This window comes from Cydia strobilella, chromosome 19 (genome assembly GCF_947568885.1).
Source record: "Cydia strobilella chromosome 19, ilCydStro3.1, whole genome shotgun sequence".
NCBI lineage: Eukaryota > Metazoa > Arthropoda > Insecta > Lepidoptera > Tortricidae > Cydia > Cydia strobilella.
In genome coordinates, this window is record NC_086059.1 from 827,779 (window position 1) to 851,140 (window position 23,362).

The 23,362-nt window shown below is 38.1% G+C and overlaps 1 protein-coding gene and 1 non-coding gene across 2 annotated transcripts; one reads left to right on the forward strand and one right to left on the reverse strand.

Moving 5' to 3' along the window:
• Positions 1-1,321: 1,321 nt before the first annotated feature.
• On the reverse strand, positions 1,322-10,153 carry LOC134750321 (sulfotransferase 1C3-like). Its single transcript, XM_063685485.1, has 6 exons — positions 10,011-10,153; positions 3,928-4,027; positions 3,283-3,575; positions 2,476-2,570; positions 1,714-1,897; positions 1,322-1,428 (listed from the first exon to the last, which is right to left on the reverse strand). Exons 1-6 carry the CDS (start codon positions 10,057-10,059, stop codon positions 1,322-1,324), a joined length of 828 nt encoding a protein of 275 aa, XP_063541555.1. The 5' UTR covers positions 10,060-10,153.
• A 1,602-nt stretch (positions 10,154-11,755) lies between these two features.
• Trnav-cac (transfer RNA valine (anticodon CAC)) lies at positions 11,756-11,828 on the forward strand. The gene has a single exon. It is a non-coding gene; the product is annotated as a tRNA-Val (tRNA).
• The last annotated feature ends 11,534 nt before the right edge of the window (positions 11,829-23,362 follow it).

A 23,362-nucleotide genomic window follows, 5' to 3' on the forward strand; every position in this document is an offset into this window, starting at 1 on the left:
CCCCTTTAACGCCCTTGTAAGAGCGACAAGCAAATCAACACCTTCAAGCCGCTTGCTTTTAATAATTAATTCCGATACGTTACACCAACCATCTATGTCCGCATCCGAATCATCAGGATTAAATTCCAAGAGTTTAATCGATGTATTTGTATTACTCACAATTTGCGGCGTCGCAAGCACGCGCGATAATAATGCTTCCATATTCCTCAATAGCTTTGAGGCAGATGATTCCTCAGTTTGCGCCTCTTTTTGCTCATTTTCCTGCCCAGTGTATCCCACTTCTGATGTAGGTGCAGGAATGGCCTTATCTTGGTTAGACATCGTGGGTGTTTGGGCGATGAGCTTGATTAAAACACTATGTGATCAACTAGCACTTTAATTTACAGGGTAACAACCAATAAATCACCAAATGTGACGCCCCATGGCTAAAGGTACCCTTTTCATGTGGGACGCCACAAATATTTACTAAATTCACACTCGTTATCAATTTAGGCAATAACTTAACAATAAATCAACATATATCCACTAAATTCACACTCGTTATCAATCCAGGCAAGAACTTAACTAAATTAGGACGTATAATGCAACTATTAGCGATTCGTCGAGGACGTGGTGCCCGTGCGACCGTTGTTTTTCTTATTATTCAACTTGATCAGCGTTACGTCATAACGGTCGCGCGGCTACCATCGATACGACGCTTCGCTAGAGCGAACCTACTACAGCAGGCGAGCAAGTTCGCTCTTGATCAAATAGATGGCGCCACGTTGGGCGCCGTTACCTCACTACAATCGATAGAACAATCAGCTAGCGAATTCACTACGTAATCGGAGTAACTTCGATCTTATTTGGGTAGATGGCGCTACTGCTAAGCGCCGTCATATATTTTACTATAATTGGTCAAAACAAATTGTCAGTAAATAAGAACAAAAAAACTATACTTATCCTTTTCTTTTGGGTGCTAGTACTAGTGAAAGACAAAGATAGTATGATTCTCTCTTTCTATGTTTGAAATGAGACAGTCCTTTGACAAACTATACTTAAAATAAAATTGACTTCGGTTCAAATAAATAATATTGGTTCGGTTTTATTTCATGAGTATACTTAAAATGCTAATGCATTTTTTTAATTTTTATAACCTTTTGAGAAGAAAAATACACTTCTTGTCTGTTTGCGTTCCATTCCACGCAAAACATTAAACAACCAAATCAAATGAATACAAATAAAAATACATTAAAATAATATTATCAGGATATTTTTTTGTTCACAATATAGTCTTATTGCAATAATATAAGATCGATAAGTGGTTATAAAATAAAATATATTAGGACGCGAAAGTTATGTCTGTGCCCGCTAGACTGCGCTGGAACCAAATTTCAGCTTGCAGCCGCATTTCTTCGTCGAAATAGTCTCGCCAACCGCCCGATTTACCTTTAAAAAGAAATGGGGAACTTTTAACAAGGTTTTAAAACGAATATACGATTTTATTTTGTTTATTACAATTTATTAACAAGCCTAGCATACACCTGAGTATATAATTGAAATTAGAAAAAAGTCATACTAAGCTAAGTTGGCAGCGATTTTGATAGCCCACACAGTGCAAGTGGTATTTAAACGTCATAATTTCATAAAAGTTTGACGTTTAATAACACTTGCACGGTCTTGGGCTATCAAAATCGCTGCCAACAGTGACAACTTGGCTTGTTCTAACTCTACCTTTTCTAATGAATCCCTCTCCACCCTCATTCTTCATCCCTGGAATGGTTTCCAGCACAGACTGCACCGACTGGTTCTGCCTGAAGTTGTCTATGGACAGATGATCAGCGAGTGTCAGGAGCTGCTCTTGAGAGTACTGCTTGCCGCAGAAGGATGAAATCTTCTTTAAGGTCCTGGGTATGTCCTAAGAAAGAGAGGTAAAAAAAATTCTTTTTCTTTGATGTTATTCAATACTTAACTGTTAACTGTCTCATTTTATAAAATTGCAGTTTTAGAGCTCTTAACGGGTAATATCGGTTATAAAACCACTTCATTGGTCAAACAAATGTCAATCGCGTCAATGTTGCCAGTTTACACCTATAAAAATCATTGAAATAATGTAGGTTGGTCTTCCATACAAAATTTGAATTTCGCGCCTTTTCTGCTCATAAAGTGGGTTTGCTAGAGTAGTGGGTGTGATTAGTGATTTGTGATTGTGCCGACCCCACCAGGGGCGTAGCTAGATGATATGGCGCCCCGGGCAGTCACCAAATTTGCGCCCTCTGACGACTGACAAAAGTTTCCCTGCTGCTGCCTTTTGCCCATTTTGGCGCCCCCCCTTGGATGGCGCCGGGGGCACTCGCTAACGCTCCGTAGCGATCGAAACGCAACTGTCACTGTCGCACTAATATGGAAGAGTGATAGAGAGACACAAAGCGTTTCGTTGTCGATGCGATATCGATTGTCACCTTGTCTAGGCCGTACGTCGTTTTCTATCATTACCTTTATCATATCTTCATAAAACAAAAACAGCATTTTCGAATGGTTGCGAAGCGCCCAAGTCTCCTTTAATCTCGGGAAGAATGGTGTGAACAAAACTAGAAATAGAATAATAGATAATTATTTAGTTATTTATCTGTTACGAAATCGTAACGAAATAGACAGACATGTGCTAGTTGTGTTACGTCTCTAAAACCGGCCAAGTGCGACTCGGACTCGTCCATCGAGGGTTCCGTACCCAAAGGGTAAAAACGGGACCCTATTACTAAGACTCCTCTGTCCGTCTGTCTGTTACCAGGCTGTATCTCATCAACCGTGATAGCTAGACAGTTGAAATTTTCACAGATGATGTATTTCTGTTGAAATCTCATCTGTAAAAATTTCAACGTCTAGCTATCACGGTTGATGAGATACAGTCTGATGAGTGGTGACAGACAGACGGACAGAGGAGTCTTAGTAATAGGGTCCCGTTTTTATTCACGCCTATAAATTTCAGCCGCCTTTTTCCTTGCCACTTGCCACACATATATATATATAAATATATATATGTGTGTAACGGTTAGGAGAAAATCGCTTTTTCCTATACATATATAATTCTTCAAAATATTTAGATCAGTACGGTTTCACTCACTATTATTTTTAGTCTATTGTTTTTAGTTTTTTGTCTATTATTTTTAGTGTATTTGTAGTTTATTATTTTTTAGTTTTGAAATATGTCTCACGATAGTTTAATTTCGATTATATAACCCTTTTTATTTAGGCACTTTTTCGCTTAATTTAATTGATAAAACAATCCAAGCATCAACTCACTCGAATCTTCCATAAAAAGCTTCCAGAATTCCTTAAAATCCCCCACGAAATCAAAACACCTGTACATCCTGAGCAAATGATACCAGGACACAGCCACATCCCTCGGGTCCCTGGCCACGAACACCACCCTCGCCACATCCAGGACCTTGGGTGGAAGGAGAGATAAGGGGAGGTGGGTGACGACTAATCGGGGGGAGGGTGAAGAGGCAGCGAGACGGTAGCCTACGGGGAAGTCGTGGAGAGATGGATATGTGTCCAAGTCTTGAGTTTGCTCGTGGAGAAATGTGAAAAATCTGGAACGGTATTTGACTGTACATATTTAAAATAAATTATTTTACACCATGCATGAAATAAAGCACCAGAAGATTAATAGAGAAACGTGGACAGCAGTTATTTTTAGACACAATTTCTTTTTTAAAATACGCATAAAACTATAAAGAGTAGGTAATTTGATTGTGACGTCACATGCTAGTGTTTCATATAAATTCCATAGCAAAATCGTTTTGACAGTTCAAAAAAGGAAACTGATTTGACTAGTAGTCAAAAATCCACATCTCCCGTCTCCGCCACAATGGAAAGGCAGCCTTGCATCCATTATTCTATAATAAGCGACCCTTCATTGGATAGGACATATATTGGACTTACTCCAGAAAATGACGTCGGTGAAACATATGTGTTTTTGCTGCCTTTTCGTAATCTAGATTATTCATCATCAGCCACAATATCTCGCAGGTCATCGTTGTGCCTGCAAGGAAGGTATGTACTATGTATTAATATAATAAGATTTACTAGGTGAGTTTTGATTAAATCAGTGTGTGAGTCAATATCTTTTCGCAAGCAATCCGCACGGACGGTCCGCGTGACACTAAAACCCGCCTAAATCTGGATTAAATATGTTATTTCCCGCGGTACGCTGTAGCATTCGCCGAAGGCAGCGTTCCCATGGCTATAGTGAAATCGGAATGTAAAATTGCATCGATTATGCATTCATACATTGGTAGGAATCATTGGCATGCATTACTTTATGGGAATGGGAATATTGCAAGCCAATTTTGTCAGTGTCTACAAAACAGTAACCAAACGGCACAAAACGGTTGTTAATTTTTTTTTATTCACAAAAAAAGCTGACAATTTGGTTTGCCACTTTTTTGTCTTAAAGCTAATGAATTCCCTTTTCACAAGTAAAAATTCTATTTCTCGACATTGGCAGAATCCATCTTGCTAAAATTTGCGAGAAGTAAAAATAAACATATAATCATGGAGACTATATAAAGGAGCCAAATCTCTATGTATGAAAAGTGTCCATCAAAAAACAGTAATTAGGCGGCGCCACCATACACCGAAATACTACCAGAAACAACCTATTAGAATAGAATAGAATAGAATAGAAATCATTTATTCAGACAACACATCAATACAACACATATATAGCAAGACAAGACAAAGATAAACGAAACAGTAGAAATAGAGATGTGAAGCCGAAATGGTCTCCACTCAGCAATGCAGCTGGCACGACTAGCAGGGTCAACGGCGCTGGTTTTCTGTGGAGCCAGCGGAGTGTGCGGGACAGCATAGTTCGGGACGGGACACGTTGTGGACGATTACGTAATTTGGTAGGGTTATTTGTTGCCTTATATGGTTCATGTTATACTCATGTCCCAGAGCCTAACTAGCGCCACTGGAGAGATTAGGAACTATTATTTACAGCTGAAAGCTGGTCATTTTTAAGGCTGGCGTCCACTAGAATCGCCGAGGCGAATCGAATCGAATCACAATAATTCGCCTCCTATATTTTCTAATGCAATTGCGTCCATTGACGAAGAGCCGCGGCGCGCCCATCAATGGACGCAGTTGCATTAGAAAATATTGCGAATTATTGCGATTCGATTCGATTCGCCTCGGCGAGTCTAGTGGACGCCAGCCTTTATAGTTCTGCCATAAGAGATTAATTGTCGTCCTTTCTATACCGTCCATATATATAAGTATGGGTACAAAAAGTAACGAATAAAACTTTAAATCATTATTTATATATGTTGTCTTGCTAAAATTATAGACCTGTACCAATAACTTCTGAGCTTATAAGAATATTAATGTTGCTTATTTTTTATATATAGTTTCCAGACCATATACTAAACCTAAAAATAATATTTTGTGTCATCCTAGGTATTTGCTTAGGTAGAAATTTAGGTATTTCTTTTTTCAATCAGCATTCTGTAAAAAAAATATTAGAGACGAAATTCTTTGTTTCCCTGTAAAGGCAAAGTGGCTTCCGACGTACACACGCATTTTGTGTCATTTTCATCCACGGCTATAATGGCATTTAATAAATACCTAATATTGATCCTAAAACGCCTAAAAAAATATTAGAGTCGGTAAGTGAAGTGTTGTACTTTACAGAACATTATTATATGTTATTCAAACAAATCTGTGTCAAATTCATCCACCGCTTTTATTAAAAAAAATTTTTTTTCTAATTAACACCCTGTATCTGCCACAAAAAAAAATTCATATTATTAAGTTTACGTCTACAATATTATAATACCACATTGAGACATCATTCATAATTTGGGTCATTTTGATCCACGGTTTTTTTACTATCTGGCAAAATAAAACTCAATTGAGCAAGAAGGGCGTGCGCGGGGAAGGGTACCTACGCGGGTGGGGTGCTTATTATACTTGCCGCAATATCAGCTGGCGACTGAGTTCTTAATACTATCTATCTCCTTTACCCTTGTTAAGACCAACCAAGAGATGGCATTATGAGCTGTCTCGCCACTTAGTTTTGCGATACAGTGTATTTATTTCATTCGGAGGCATAATTACATTGTCTTATCAATCTTACCGTAGTAGGTATATAAATATAATTAAAAATAAACTGTAGGCTGCACTCCTCATACTGACCAACATTTGTGACGTTCCTAATCAAAAGGTACCACTTTCTCTGACAGGTTATTTGTATAAAGATATAATCAAATTTCGTCTTTATGGTAAACGACAAAGTGGTACCTTTTGATTGAGAATGTCACATCAGCGACTTAAAAATTACTTTTGTTTCAATTTTTAGTAGACTTTTTAAGTTTATTTTAAGACGCAATTTATTGTGGTTTTTGTTATGTTTAAGCGTGGCAAGCAACATTAATTACATTGATGATGATGTTCATTAAATACAATATTTTTTCATACTATACTGAACTGTCACCCTATACATGAGAATGAACAGCGCCCTCTTGACAATGATCATATATTACTGGTCAGGCTTTAATATGTGTCATAATTTAGTAAAGTCCCCTTTGTGGATTCTAAGTTTCCGAGTTACAGCAGTTTAGTGAAAGCGTTTTTCTTTTAAATATAAATTAAGGGTTGAATAAAGAGGAAAGAAAATTTGATTATTTTTGCGCTACGACGCATGGTTTAGGAGATACAGCCCTATAAAGTTTTTTTATTTTTTTTTCCTTTTTCCTTTTTTACATTGTGTTTTTTGTATATTACTTTGGGGTTTCATAAAGGGGAACGAAAATTTAATTATTTTTGCGCTACGACGCATGGTTAAGGAGATCAAGCCCTATAAAAAAACTCTTTTTTTTTTGCGTTTTTTTTGTATAAATTAATGGTTACATAAAGGGGACCGAAAAGTTCATTATTTTTGCGCTACGACGCACGGTTTAGGAGATACAGCCCTATATAGATTTTTTTCTTTTTCTTTTTTACGTTTTTAAATCTTAATTAAGGGCTTCTTAAGGGGAACGAAAATTTGATTATTTTTCGCTACCATGCACGGTTTAGGAGATACATCCCTAAAGTTTTTTTTGTTGTTTTTTTTTCTTTTTTTGTCATTGCGTTTTTTGTTATTACTTTGGGGTTTCATAATAGGGAACGAAAATTTTATTATTTTTGCGCTACGACGCACGGTTTAGGAGATACAGCCCTAAAATGATTTTTTTCTCTTTTTCTTTTTTGCGTTTTTCAATCTTAATTAGGGGTTTCTTAAAGGGGTTTTTTAAATTATTTTTGCGCTACGATCGATGCACGGTGTAGGAGATACAGCCCTATAAAGTTTTTTTGTTATTTTTTTTCTTTTTTTTTCATTGTGTTTTTAGTATATTACTTTGGGGCTTCATAAAGGGGAACGAAATTTTTATTATTTTTGCGCTACGACGCATGGTTTAAGAGATACAGCCCTATAATGGTTTTTTTTTTAAATAGCGTTTTTTTTTAAATATAAATTATGGGTTGCATAAAGAGAAAGGAAACTTTTATTATTTTTGCGCCACCACGCACGCTTAGGAGATATTATATCTATATATATAGCTATAATAGCTCTATAAAGTTTTTTTCCTGGTTTTTTTTTAAGTTTTAATTAAGGGTTTCTTAAGGGGAACGAAAATTTGATTATTTTTGTGCTACGATGCACGGTTTAGGAGATGCAGCCCTATAAAGATTTTTTTGTTGTTTTTTTTTTCATTGTGTTTTTTGTATATTACTTTGGGGTTCCGTATAGGGGAACGAAAATTTTGTTATTTGTGCGCTACCACGCACGGTTTAGGAGATATAGCTCTATAAAGATTTTTCCTGTTTTGTTTTGTTTTTTTTTTTAAGTATTAATTAAGGGTTTCTTAAAGGGGAACGAAAAATTGATTATTTTTGCGCTACAATGCACGATTTAGAAGATGCAGCCCTATAAAGATTTTTTTTGTCTTTTTTTTTTCATTGTGTTTTTTGTATATTAGTTTGGGGTTCCATAAAGGGGAACGAAAATTTGATTATTTTTGCGCTACGACGGTTTAGGAGATACAGCCCTATAAAGTTTTTTTTTTGTTTTTTTTATTGCGTTTTTTTTTAAATATAAATTAATGGTTACATAAACGGGACCGAAACGTTTATTTTTGCGCTACGACGCACGGTTTAGGAGATACAGCCCTATAAAGATTTTTTCCTCTTTTTTTCTTTTTTGCGTTTTTAAATCTTAATTAGGGGCTTCTTAAAGGGGAGCGAAAATTTGATTATTTTTGCGCTACGATACACGATATAGGAGATACAGCTAATACAGCCCTATAAAGATTTTGTTTCTTTTTTTTCATTGTATTTTTCATGTATTACTTTTGGGTTACATAAAGGGGAACGAAAATTTTATTATTTTTGCGCTACGACGCATGGTTTAGGAGATACAGTCCTATATATTTTTTTACAATGCATGTGCTCGAAAAGTGCGTTTCCTACGGAGCCATATCGTGCGGAAAGTACTGCTTTTCCGCACTAGTGCTTTTTGTTTTCAATTTTTTTTTACAGAACATATGGTGCTACTTTCTCGCACTAGTGCGGAAAAGAGCACTTACCGTGCATATGTCGAAAGTTTAAAGGGCCATATGTACTGTAAAACGTACGATACACGTGCGAATAGGTAATTCGCAACTCGTGTCGATTTAAAACACTCCTTTTAATAATTAAACTTATTTGCCATGATATGTTTTTTTATTTACTCGCACAATGCATAGTAAAACATTGTATGATACACGTGCGTAAAGATGATTTCCGCACTTGTTGCATAAATAGCATTTTTTTTTATCAAAGAATGAAAGAAAGTCACGGTATTAATAACCAAATTTTACTTTAGTGCTACCTTTTCCCTATCACTGTCACAAATGTATGTGGCGTTCACGTAAACGCGATATTTTTAAGATTTCCCTGCGCAATGTTGCCAGCTCGCTCGCAAATCAAACATGTACTTACAGTTCTTTTGCATAATGGTGACATTGTACAATATCTATGAGTTTTAAATAGGTAAAAGATAATTCGACGCATTCTTTGCTTGCTTGTTGCTTGTTGTTGACTGTTGTGTTGTTTGCGTAACTTCTTTGAATAAGTTGCGTTAATTTGGCGCACAGACGAAGTAAACATGTGTTGCGTACGGCAAGGTCACGCCGCGGCCCCACCCTGCACGGCCTCCGTTGCCCATTCAGACAGCCCGCTAGCTTCGTTTGAACGCAAATAATATTTTTGTAATATTTGTTTATGCAGTGGCTGCAAGTGACACAAATTTATACATCTTATTTATCCCGCATTTCAAATTAATAAGATGTAAACTCTAATATCTTTAATATTCTTTTGTAACGGTGACAGCCTGTTACAACAAAATCATCAAATATCTCATGAAGCTATGCCTTAATAAGACACAAAATCATTTAATGGACCTATTTAAACGATTAAATTCGACCTAAGTAATTTTTTTTAACTCTAATTTTTTTTTGTGTCATTTAGAATATTATGACATAGTATCAGATTGCAGTGGACGTAATTGACACAAACTATGTTTTCACACTAAAAACACTATCCTAAATGCAACACAGTTACATGTTTTCTCTCGAATATTTTTTTCTCCAAAATAATTCAAAATAAAAAATAATTACCACAAAATAACAAATTACTAGAAAAGCAAATTATATATATGACACAAAACAAAATGTAAGATTTACATCTTAACAAAGTATTCATAAGCGAAAACAGAATTGACTTTAATATTTTTATAACCTAGGGGTCAAAATATAGCCAGCGGTACAGGTCTATTAGCGAGAAGTAAAAATAAACATGTTACCATGTTAGTATGGACACAGATTATACCTATAGTATGGGTACTTTGGTACAAAAAGTACCTATTGAAGTAATGATTTATGTTTCATGCAAGATATTGCTGGCCAAACATGCTGGTAGTGTTTGAAAAGTAATATATTTACCAGATCTAGGGTACGTGACCAGCCACACATCATCAGGCCTGACTTCCATGGCTCGGACGGCATCAGCATGGTCTTCATAACTCTTTGGAAGTACCACGCCTTCCTCTCCGAATCTACGGAACCCGTTAGGTTTGCCTAAAATTAAAAGGCTAGTTTAATATATGCAATCTCCAGGGACCACTTTATCTTGTACAATCGCCATCAGATATATCGGAGCGGCCGAGGTGCTCGGAAATATCTGAACATGCACTCTAGCGCCTTGGCAATAGGATATTTAACTACTAGTCAAATCAGTTTCTTTTTCGAACTGTCAAAACGATTTTGCTACTATGGAATTTATATGAAACACTAGCATGTGACGTCATAATCAAATTACCTACTCTTTATAGGGGTTTTAAAATAGAAATTGTGTCCAAAAATAACTGCTGTCTACGTTTCTCTATTAATCTTCTGGTGCTTTATTTAATGCATGATGTAAAATAATTTATTTTAAATACAGTAAAATAAATAGAGGCGTGTTCAGATGTTTGTGAGCGCCTCGGCCGCTCCAATATATCTGATGGCAACTGTACCTTACCTACCCAATGCTTATAACTCACAAGCCCACTCCACACTCGTGCCACAGATTAATAAATAGTTACTACGTGCGCGAATCGCGGCGCGAAGTTGCGAACGCGAGTGTGGAGTCTAGTTCGCTAATCAGCGAAATCGACTCCACACTCGCGTTCGCCGCTTCGCGCACGAGTGTGGAGCGGGCTACAGCTTAAGCCGAAAGTTATCAAAGTTAGTCACAGAGACAGTAATAAAGGAGGTTTAGAGAAGGTGAAAATATGTATCACTAGATGGCGCCACTAAAAAAGGATAGGTATGCCTAAAATCTTTAAATCTAAGTTTGTGCGGCAAGTCCAACTTTACGTTTTGGAATTATTAATTTTCCAAAAGTATCCAAAATTAAAAAATAATCAGCGAGTGGTGGTGTTACCTTTGAATAATTGCAGTAGCTGAGCATTAGCGTCTTCCGGTAGATCTTCCACTTTGACAGTTATTGACATTTTTACACTAAATCCATAATTATTACAAGATTAGGTACATAAAGTTCAGTTTATAGAAAACAATATCAAATGTAACAGCTAGCGGTTTCGGCCTACTATTTAATAGGGGATATTACTGCAATGTTCTGCCACCAGAGTGCAGCACTAGCCCGTTTAGTAAACCATAGAGTAACTTATACATCTGTGCCTTTAACAGTTTTTTGACAGGTTTTCAGAGATAATAAAATACGACATTGATGCACCTAGGCGGTTTGTTTAAAGTCTTTACAGAGGATCTACCGGGAAACGCGAATCCGAAATTTCGCTATCTGCCTCTCTATCGCTCGAATATACAAGAGTGACAGAGATGTTAGATAACAAAATTTCGTTTTTCTTGTTTTGCGATAGACCCATAATTTTAACGCATATCAGTGAAAGAACATGGGTCAACATTATATAAAAATAATTATACAAATAAAAAAAACATTTACCCATATTTAAATACATTTTAATAAATCTTCATTTTTAGTTTTAAAGTATGTCCATAGATGGCAGTGAATTTACAGCGGTTACAAAATTTACTATGACAGTACCGCTCTATCTTATTATATCCTCTTTGATCTTATTATATCCTCTTTGTTTGCAGATAACGATCCCCTTATCGATAAATAACCTAACAGACAAGTGTACTGTAATTTCGGCCACAGTCCTCAAGTTTCCGTAGTGTAGCGGTTATCACGTGTGCTTCACACGCACAAGGCCCCCAGTTCGATCCCGGGCGGAAACAGTCAAACTTTTTGTATTTTTTTTTACCTTATAATATACCTAAATGTTTTATTAGATTTCTTCTGTACAAGTTTTAATTAAAGTAGGTTTGTGTTAAAATGTGTAATATTTTTTATACTTTTATGATTAATTTTTTAATACATATACCATAGCAAGAGCAAGTAAACATATCCAATTTAAATAAAAATAAAAATAGTTTGCCAAAGGACTGTCTCATTTCAAAAATAGACAGAGAGAATCATACTATCTTAGTCTTACACTAGTACTAGCACCCAAAAGAAAAGGATGAGTATAGTTTTTTTTGTTCTTATTTACTGCCAACCATGTATATCGTATAGACCAGTCACCAGACCAAGTAAGACTAGATTCTTTCTCAAAACTAAAACCTATTTTCACCTTAAGGGCATGGCACACTGCGTTCGATTCGCACGTCGCTCCGAAGTTTGAGCGAGACAACGCTATGCGCATATTATAGCGACATCCCGCTCGCACGTGCGAATCGGACGCATGTGCTATGCCCTTACCCGTCATCACCAATACATTCACAATTTATCCCATCACTAGATCTAGTGATGTATCGTGAGAACTAGAACATCGTGCGTTTATGTAACCTTTAGTACCGCGAACACCAAAGTTCGCAACATGCGGGGCGTCTTTCTCTTTTACTCCATTGAATTAATTATAGTGACAGAGAAAGCTGCCCGCAATTTACGAACTTTACGGTCCCGGGTATGTCCTTAAACTACGTCCGGACCCAGGGGTATGTCCTTAAACTAAGTCCAAAAGAGAGGTATGGGCACTGTGAATGACCTTTCACTTTGTGTGGTAGGGCACAGGACAGCGGATGTCATTCCAGATCTAGAGCAGAGCCCAACTGGGGAAGTACCTCCACCTTACAGAAAACCGCAGCCAAATAAAGGCGTCCACTGACTATCAGTCCGCCGGACGATATCGGCCTGTCAGTTGTTCGGAACTGTCAAATTTTTGTTTTAACTGACAGGCCGATATCGTCCGGCAGACTGATAGTGAGTGGGCCCCTTAACACTAGACCCTACTCATAGTGTTGTGTTCCTGCCGGTGAGTAAGGTTGCCAGAGCTCAACGAGGGAGAGGAGTGTTAGGGTCGGCAACGCGCATGTAACTGCTTAACATTAGGCGGGCCGTATGCTTGTTTGCCACCGACGTAGTATTTAAAAAAAACTTCGGTGTTCGCGGTAGGCCCATCTCACTCATGCATCTACTATACACCTTCCTACAGTCTAATTTCATTGACGCAACTATTTTTATCATTCATATCGATGGTACACTAGAACACAAATAATTGATGCGTCTACGAAACACCTACACACATAGAAATACAGTCTAATATCGTTTGGAGCAACTACTTTTATAATTTTGTATTCTCGTAGTACTATAAAACCACAATAACAATGTACTTGATAAACACCTTAATACCTAAGCATAGAGCTGAATTTGGTTTGACTAAACGATGTTACATTTTTGTATTGCCGTCGTTGATTGCACTTTTTGTTTCTATCAATTAAAAACTGTATCAGATTCAGTTGCGACATTTTGGAGTATTTAAAGTTGTATTGACACTCGGCCGTAATAATATAATTACACAATGATTTTGAAGAAAATTGTCAATTAACGATATTGTTTTAAGTTAATTAAGGTCAGATACCTTACGTTACTTAAGTTACTTTGATAAAGAAATAAGCATTACATACACATAATATACAGTACCGGCCAATAATGTTTTTGTATGAGCTTGTATAGAGTAAACAATATAGATTAGTTTGTAGATTGCATATTTTACTAGTCATTTTATAGTACAAATATATGATGAATATTGCAATGAAATACTGTGAATTACAATAGGATACTCAGCACATTACTAAAAACCCTCTAGTAAAAAAGTGGACAATACATTTACAAAAAAACCTCTATGAAACAACCAGCCTCTATGAAGCAACAAATTTTTCCCCTCACTAGCTCGGAAAGTTGTCGTTTATCCTTCAATATTACAAGCGGGGAAAAACGCGTTTTATCCACTAGTGGGGAAAGTAATTTGACCTTGGATGGAGCGTGTTTAAGTAGCTTGACAGATAACAAAACGTAAAACGCTCATGATAATGGTTCGTTCGATATTAATTATCATTAAATAAATGGTTTGAGAATCTAATAAAAAATACCAAATTTAGCTTTATTTAATGATTTTAAGTCATAAACCTTAAAATTCCATAAGAAACGTTTGTTTTTTTATAATGATGTTAAATATAATTCTGAACGCACAAGTTGAGTCGATGCAATTTCAAAACGCATCGTTGACATTTCATACATCAGAAATGTCAACAATTTTTTTACTTAAAACCTTTTCTCACCGACTCGCGTAAAAATACACAACTTCCAGAGTTTTCTGTTATAATATCGTAAAGAAATGAGTGATTCCAGTGATGAAGATGATCTAACGCCTGTGGATGTTGCACTTTCCTCGCTATAGTGAGGTGAAAAGTTTTGTGTTACACACGGGCGCAAATGTATTTTACTTCTCGTGTGTTGAAACACTCGCTACGCTCAGGATTATATTTTAGAACCACTCGCTTCGCTCGTGGTTCACCTATAGAATCCTTTCGCTTGCTCGTGTTTCAATTCTACACTCGCGGGTAAAATACAACTTTGCACCCTTGTATAACAAATAACTATTTCTCATCGCCCGTACAAAGGAATACAACTAGCTACTATGACTACCTAAAGCAATGAGGTGGAAGTCACTCAGAAATATTTAAAAAAAAAGTTATACCGTAAAAACATGGTGATATATTATTGGCCGGTACTGTACATAAACTTTTTATATCCGGGTGCACTTGTAAAATGTAGCAATTTTTGATAAGGGTAAGCTACCCTTTAATAACCCCGTATCTGCCGGGCTAGCACATGATTGGTACGAGAGTATCTCGCCGCGACATAGACCACCCGTCCCCCTTTAATTCATACAGTTAGTAAAAGACGGGTAGTCTATCTCGCGGCGAGATAATGTCGCGTCAATCATGTGCTCGGCCTACAGATAATTTGGCAACCCACTCGCCAAATGTGACGTCATTATATTTGGCAATTTTATTTCCAACGAAAACAGCATTTCGTTTTTTTAAATATTTTACCTACACAAAACAATTAACATTAAATACAATATATTTCATGAGTAACTATCGCGGTAACCGAAGACAATGTTAAATACAATAACCGATTAGGAATTATAGAATAAATCGATTTATTATTACACAAATTAGCTTCTTTATTCTTAAATGTACAGTAAATAAACGAACTAACAACTATTTTCGTTCACAGATGGAGTATAAGTGACGTCACAAAGAATGTAAAGGGGCGCACTGACTATCAGTCCGCCGGACGATATTAGCCTGTCAGTGAAGTAGAAGAAAAAATTGTCAGTTCCGAACAACTGACCGGCCGATATCGTCCGGCGGACTGACAGTCAGTGGGCCCCTTAACTCCCCCATCCCTTGTCACAACATGTCACAATTTTTTGAATTGAATGAGCTCTTTTTAGGGTTCCGTACCCAAAGGGTAAAAACGGAACCCTATTACTAAGACTCCACTGTCCGTCTGTCCGTCCGTCTGTCTGCCACCAGGCTGTATCTCATCATTCTCATGAACCGTGATAGCTAGACAGTTGAAATTCTCACAGATGATGTATTTCTGTTGCCGCTATAAGAACAAATACTAAAAACAGAATAATTGAAATATTTAAATGGGGCTCCCATTGAACAAACGTGATTTTTTTGCTGTTTTTTTCCGTAATGGTACAAAAACCCTTCGTGCGCGAGTCCGACTCGCACTTGGCCGGTTTTACTTTTTTTAATACGTCATAAATCGTAAACCGCAATTTACCTTTCACTCACGTTTCGCATAAAAAATACATTGTTAAAATTATGTAATGTACGGAACCCTCGGTGCGCGAGTCCGACTCGCACTTGGCCGGTTTTTTTTCTATACTACGTCGGTGGCAAACAAGCATATGGCCCGCCTGATGCCGACCCTAACACCCCGCACCCTCGTTGAGCTCTTCACAAATTAGTAAATTTAACACTTATAGTTTGTCAAAGGACTGTCTCATGTCAAACAGACAGAGGATTATCTTACACTAGTACTAGCACCCAAAAAAAAAGTATGAGTATAGTTTCTTTGGTTCTTATTTACTGCCAATTTGGTTTGACAAACTATACTATGTAGTTTTCCCGTGTCCTCGCAATTAGGAGAACTCGCACGCAGCAAGCTCACTACCGGCCCTTTCTAGGGCTTCCGTATATAGGTCCCCCACTCCGAGCTGGGTGGACCTAGCTTAAAGTTGCTTCATACATAATTATTTACTTCGATGACTATTGATAGTAGTAGTAGATTCATGTTACCTACATAAACTTAGATTTGAACCTTAAAATCGCCACGATATTGCCGCTCTTTAAACATTGTAGCTTTGGCACGCGCTCAGACACAATGGCCGACCGCTCGCATAAAAGAAACAATGGCTTTTGTTTAACAGATAACCGTCTGAGACGTAAAAATTATTATATAGATTCATACTATACCTGAATAATGTAATTTGCGCGTGTATTTTGCTCTTATACCTCTCCGCCCGTCTCTACGTATAGCTAGCCATACACGCACGGATTTGCCCGTCGGATCTGCCTGAAAGATGTGTCTGGCGGACACATCCGTCAATGTGTGGCGAGAAATAGACACAGATGGGCAGCGGACGGGCATCCGGCGGACAAATCTGTGTCTATTTCTCGCCACACATTGACGGATGTGTCCGCCAGACTCATCTTTCAGGCAGATCCGACGGGCAAATCCGTGCGTGTATGGCTAGCTATTGGAGCAAGACGCACGGTCGAATAAGAACAAAATGATATCATTTAGGTATCAAAATGTAAGTCAGAATTGGCTTCTTGTATTACCTATATATTTTTAACCTTCTTAATGAGTCCAACTTAATAATACCAGACACTTATATAAAAGCATATTTCTTATAATAATTACTCAATAATTGTAATCTGAACTATAAATACCGCCGCAGGCTTAACTAGCGACAAATACCAGTTGGCACACTCTTCTAGGAACTGTATATCCATACAACCTTTTATGGTAACTAACCATCCTGTATAACTTGACCCTTAGAGCGTTTCCACATTGTCCGATTCGATAACCGATCCGGACCGACAGACGGACGGACAGACGGACAGACAGACGGACAGACAGACGGACAGACAGACGGACAGACAGACGGACAGACAGACGGACAGACAGACGGACAGACAGACGGACAGACAGACGGACAGACAGACGGACAGACGGACGGACAGACGGACAGACAGACGGACAGACAGACGGACAGACAGACGGACAGACAGACGGACAGACAGACGGACAGACAGACGTACAGACAGACAGTGGAGTCTTAGTAATAGGGTCCCGTTTTTACCCTTTGGGTACGGAACCCTAAAAATGTGTCGATAATGACCTTTTTGACGTTGACTCTTTAATTAGCCCTTTTTTTTGTTCACGGAGGCGAATGCTTTTACGCACCGTCCCCCCGGCCGCGAGAAGGCCATTGATGGGGGGGTGTGTGGTGTTCCTTTTGTAAATATTTCCAATAAGTAACTGAATAAAAAATAAATCCTAATATAAAAATCGAACCTGCAGACAAAATTTCACGAGAATCGGTGAAAAAGCAACCGGTAGGGGAGAACAGCTGGACAGACATACGAAACCAATTTTGCCCAAGCTGAAACGGAGACGCTTCGCGCTCGCTCGGTCAACAAAGATCAAAATATACCAGTCCTCAGTTCTTGATTAAACGTTGTGAATGTATTCATCAAGTCATATTACCAAGTTACTTTTACAGTTGTATATAGCAATTCTAGACCTTAAGCCTCATAAGTTAAGGTAGAAATGACTTATTTTAGAGAAAGGTCCGCAAATGTACTGATCAAGTCATATTACCAATTTACTTTTACAGCTGTAAATAGTGAATTTGAACCTTAAACTGTTTAAATTAAGGTGGAGTCGGATCGTTTTAGAGAAAGGTTCGCGAATGCGACATTAACAGGTATGGTGCGGTCTGGATTAGGATTTTGGTACGGTCGGCAAAGTCAATTCACAATTGAATAATTGTTTCCAATATTTTATAATGTTATGTCAAAATAAGATGAATTTATACAATTCTAATGAAAATTTTACACCGTGATAAAATTTACAAAACTAAAGTGAATTTCTCAATTAAATGTATTTAAAGGATCATAAGAGGAAAAGACATCAACGCGAGTCGAAAATATACGAAAACGGAACACAACATTATGTCATAAAAATTAAAAAAAATTAAAAATTGTTTATTTCAGACATTGTGTCCATAAAAAATGTTAGTTGTAGTACAAACTTAAAAGGCTATGTTAGTGTTACATGTTAATTATAAATAAAGATAAAAGCAAAAAAAAAAACAAATAATTTAAAAAATAAAATAAAAATAAGTGTTCTACTGACAGGGGCAAGTAGTAGATATTTTTATTCACTACCTGGCCCTGCCAATGACAACCTCCACCCAGTACTTGGTTAGCGGGCAGTCCAGGCGCTCCGCTGACACCCTCAGCATACTGTTACTGCTGCCGCGCACCCGCCTTAGCATCGAGGCTATTCTTTTCCGCCTAATAGCGAAAAAGTCATCCGCCCGCGCCTCGGCAAACATGGCTGATGCACTGCAGTGCTTCGGCAGCTTCAGCAGCATCCTGAGGATGTTGTTGTACTGCACCCTTGAGGTGTTATAGGATCTCTGTGTAAAGCTTACCCACAGGCTGCACGTGTAAAAAGATAAATTTTATCCCATTATTTATAAAACTTAGTAAACTTCTGTTAAGTTTTGTCCCTTTCTAATATACATAGGGACCAACGATTATCAAAAAAAATACGCCGGACGATATCGGCCTGTCAGTTAGAACAAACATTTGACAGTTCCGAACAACTGACAGGCCGATATCGTCCGGCGGACTGATTGTCAATTAGTCAGTGGGCCCCTTTAGACTTGACAAGCGTTTATGAATACCTTCATAATGCATAATGACCCGGATATGTCCTTAAACTAAGTCCAAAAGAGAGGTATGGGCACTGTGAATGACATCTCGCTTTGTGTGGTAGGGCACAGGACAGCGGATGTCATTCCAGATCTAGAGCAGAGCCCAACTGGGGAAGTACCTCCACCTTACAGAAAACCGCAGCCAAATAACACTAGACCCTACTCATAGTGTTGTGTTCCTGCCGGTAAGTACGGTTGCCAGAGCTCAACGAGGGAGAGGAGTGTTAGGGTCGGCAACGCGCGTGTAATATCTCCGGTGTTGCAGACGTCCATAGGCTACGGTAACTGCTTACCATAAGGCGGGCCGTATGCTTGATTGCCACCGACGTGGTATATAAAAAAATGAATTATGATATTACTTAGTGGACATTCTTCACCTGAGATAACCTTAACAAATATGTAATTCGAGTGATATTAAATAGCTAAGACACTTACCTATCCATCACGCTGAGGAGTTTGAGTGGGCAACGCGCATGTGGCATTCCTTAAGTTGCAAGCGTCCACACGCTCCTCTACATTTGAGATGTCTGCTCGTTTTACCTTTTACCTTTATAAAATAATTGTAGTGGTAATTGCTAACTGTTCCAAATTTTAGCTAAATATCTACGTCAAACGGTCTCTGAGAAAAACGCATTTAACCGATTTGCAAGACTGAAGTGATCCCATAAGTGTTCCGTGAACAAAGTTTTGCACGGAACACTAAAAAGTACAGTCGTGTGAGCTTGTTTTGCTACCATTACCTACACGCTCTGGCACATACTCGACATGTTGTGCAACGGTGGAAAGTTGCCGCTTATCTGCCGACCGTACCTTATCACTATCAGCCAAGGATGCGGGTCAATGGGACCTTAATTGATACCGAGAACTACGGGGAATATAGAAAAGCAAAAGTTGTTACACATGTTCTTAGGATAATTGTGACTAACTTATGTGGGTAATGCAGCGTAATTACTACCACAGGGCGGACACGCTATACATCAAAAATCACTTGCGTTTCTATGTGTGAACGGCACGTCTGTACACGCGTCATGCGTCATAGTGTAAGTTGCTTAAAAATAGTACTGAGCGGCCGGCAAACGGCCGTCAATCTGCTGTCGCGGGGCGAGGTAATTCGAGTCGGGGCGGGGCGGTGCGTGGCCGTTCTGTATGATAATACTATAACTTATTCTGTTACGCAGCGTAAGAACGGCCATATAAAATTTTAGGCTGGGAAGACCGTCATAAGGCAAGAACTTTTGTAGGTATTTGAATATGTCTCAGACACAGTCATAAAGGAAGATTTTTGCTCCTTCTGCTCTACCCACCTTCTGTAAGTAGAGTATGCGTACCACAAACGCTTTGGGTCATCCATTAATTTCACCACAAGTTGAGGGGGAGGGGGGGTGTCTAAAAATGTGACATGTTGTGACAAATGGGAGGGGAGTCACAAACTTTGTGACGTCACTTTAACTTCATCAGTAACCGAAAATTTATTTAAATTATTTAATTCGCTGTACATTTAAATAACAACTTTTTGGAACGATAATTGTTTTTATTATTCGTTTTATTTTCTTTCCTAATCACTTTTGGGTTATAAAATGTTTAATATATTTCTTTTGTCAAAAATATTTTGATACAATATTAATAATACTTAATAAATAATTTGCCGATTTCGTTGAAAAAATGTGACGTCACACCGGGGGGGAGGGGTTAGCCAAATGTGACCAAGTGTGACAAGGAGGAGGGGAGGGGTCAAAAACCCTAGAAATTCGTGTGACGTAATTAATGGATGACCCCTAAATAGATCCGAAAATTAATAGATTGGTGCCGATTAACCCTTACATCTTTTCAACCCTTGAAACAATATGAAGGTACATACCTGCTAGTATTATGATGATACTAACAATGTTTTATGGAATTTTTAGTTTTCCGAAATAAATATATTTTATTTATTTTATTTTATTTATTTATTTAAATACTTGGCATTTCAAGCGCTTTAAAATCTTAGGTTGCATTGGAGGTCATGGCATGATGGTCTAAGGTCTAACGCATACGTTTATTTTTCTCCATCAAATAAAAAACAGAACCTTAAACCTAGAGCCGTGAAGCCAAGGCGAAGGTCCCACTAAATCTGTTTCTTTTCTGCCTAATGGCCTTTTATGGTGGATCATAAATCATTGTTTTGTCTTAAGTTTTTGTGGGTACGTCACGTCTTCTTTTCATTTATTTATCTATTGCCACACTAATAGAATATTACTTACGGAATGCTAAAAATTATGGGCGTATTTAATTTACCCTAGGGTCAAGGGGGCCATGGCCCGGGGCGGTAGGATGCAAGGGGCGGCAAATTTTTTTCCTTATTAATGGGCGGCGAATCTAACAGGCCCGGGGCGCCAAATCTTTAAAATACGCCTCTCTAAAAATAACTAAGTAACTTTAAGAACCTTATTTTAAAAAAAGCTTACGATTATATAAGTAATAGCTTAGGGTAATACCTAAGTACAATTTACATTTCCAAATCAATAAATTGTCATATCACGATTTTTTTTACTACGTCGGTGGCTAACAAGCACACGGCCCGCCTGATGGTAAGCAGTCTCCGTAGCCTATGTACGCCTGCAACTCCAGAGGAGTTACATTCTCGTCGAGCTCTGGCAATCTTAATCACCGACAGGAACACAACACTATGAGTAGGGTCTAGTGTTGTTGGCTGCGGTTTTCTGTAAGGTGGAGGTACCTCCCCAGTTGGGCTCTGCTGTAGATCTGGAATGACATCCGCTGTCCTGTGCCCTACCACACAAAGCGAGATGACACTCACAGTGCCCATACCTCTCTTTTGGACGTAGTTTAAAGACATACTCGGGTCCATTTGGACGTAGTTTAAGGACATACTCGGGTACATTTGGACGTAGTTTAAGGACATACTCGGGTACATTTGGACGTAGTTTAAGGACATACCCGGGTACATTTGGACGTAGTTTAAGGACATACTCGGGTACATTTGGACGTAGTTTAAGGACATACTCGGGTACATTTGGACGTAGTTTAAGGACATACTCGGGTACATTTGGACGTAGTTTAAGGACATACTCGGGTACATTTGGACGTAGTTTAAGGACATACTCGGGTACATTTGGACGTAGTTTAAGGACATACTCGGGTACATTTGGACGTAGTTTAAGGACATACCCGGGTACATTTGGACGTAGTTTAAGGACATACCCGGGTCAATAAAAAGATTGTGGGAAAAATTGTCACCTACAAAAGGCTGTAAACGAGTAACCATTAAAAAAACCTTCATATGCCACTACCACCTACATGTATTTCTGTTGGTGCTCTAAATTATTTCGATGACGATACTTACTTAAAAATTAAATGTCCTCAAAAATGTATCAAGTTTAAGTCAATTTAACATTTAAAACTTTCGCGTTTTGAACACATATTAAATCACATTTACAATCCTATCGCGAATCTATTTTGTTACCTTTATTTACCGACGTTTCGACACAGGTTTCACTGGTCGTGGTTGTGGCTAACTGACGTCCCAGCAAAATGTCAAAACAGAGATTTGTGTGACTACCCGACGAAAAGTGTATTCAAAGTTTGGGGTAGACATCACATTTTCAAACCACCCACTACACATAAATGTTAATTATTGTCAATAGTTCGACACGCAACACTCACAACATCCGCGCACACATCCGAAGATAGATCCCTTGGCTTTAACTTCTTCTTCTTTTAAAATTATGGCTTCAGCCCAGTGGGACTATTTCGCCAGTATCAAGGTATTAAGAGGTTTAAAAACGACAAAAATTGTACGGTAGTACAAGACAGTGTTCGGTGATTTGTTAGCTCTTGTAAATCGATAGCTAGACTTTACAAGAAGCACGTGGACTACCGGCCGTTGACTCCAAGATGGTGGTTAAACGCGCTTCAAAATTAATTCTCCATTTACTGCACACTACCACATTAGTTTACTGTATAATAAGCTATCGATATTACACTTTAAACAATATTAATGAGCAAAAAACAAAGTAATTAATCACGATGCTAACTATCAAGATGGCGCTCGAACCGGAAGTCTGGCTTTAACTTCTGGCCTGGACACTTTTCGTCGGGTAGTCACACAAATCTCTGTTTTGACATTTTGCTGGGACGTCAGTTAGCCACAACCACGACCAGTGAAACCTATGTCGAAACGTCGGTAAATAAAGGTAATAAAGGTAACAATAGATTCGCGATAGACCCGATTGTAAATGTGATTTAATATTTTAAGTCAATTTAGTTGCCAAGCGGACCCCAGGCTCCCATGAGCAGTGGCAAAAAGCCGGGAGAAGTCCAGGAAGATAGTGATATTCTCAAAATATTGTAAATAGGGTTAAAACCAATTCACAATCCCTAGGACCTTTAGAAAAA

Bases quoted from the DNA above. Each gene is read 5' to 3' on its own strand.
- LOC134750321 (XM_063685485.1), bottom strand. From the start codon at position 10,059: ATGGAAGTCAGGCCTGATGATGTGTGGCTGGTCACGTACCCTAGATCT. The intron at 3,576-3,927 runs GTAAGTCCAATA...ATACCGTTCCAG, and splicing joins CACCGACGTCATTTTCTGGA to ATTTTTCACATTTCTCCACG. The intron at 1,429-1,713 runs GTAGAGTTAGAA...TTCTTTTTAAAG, and splicing joins AGAGGGATTCATTAGAAAAG to GTAAATCGGGCGGTTGGCGA.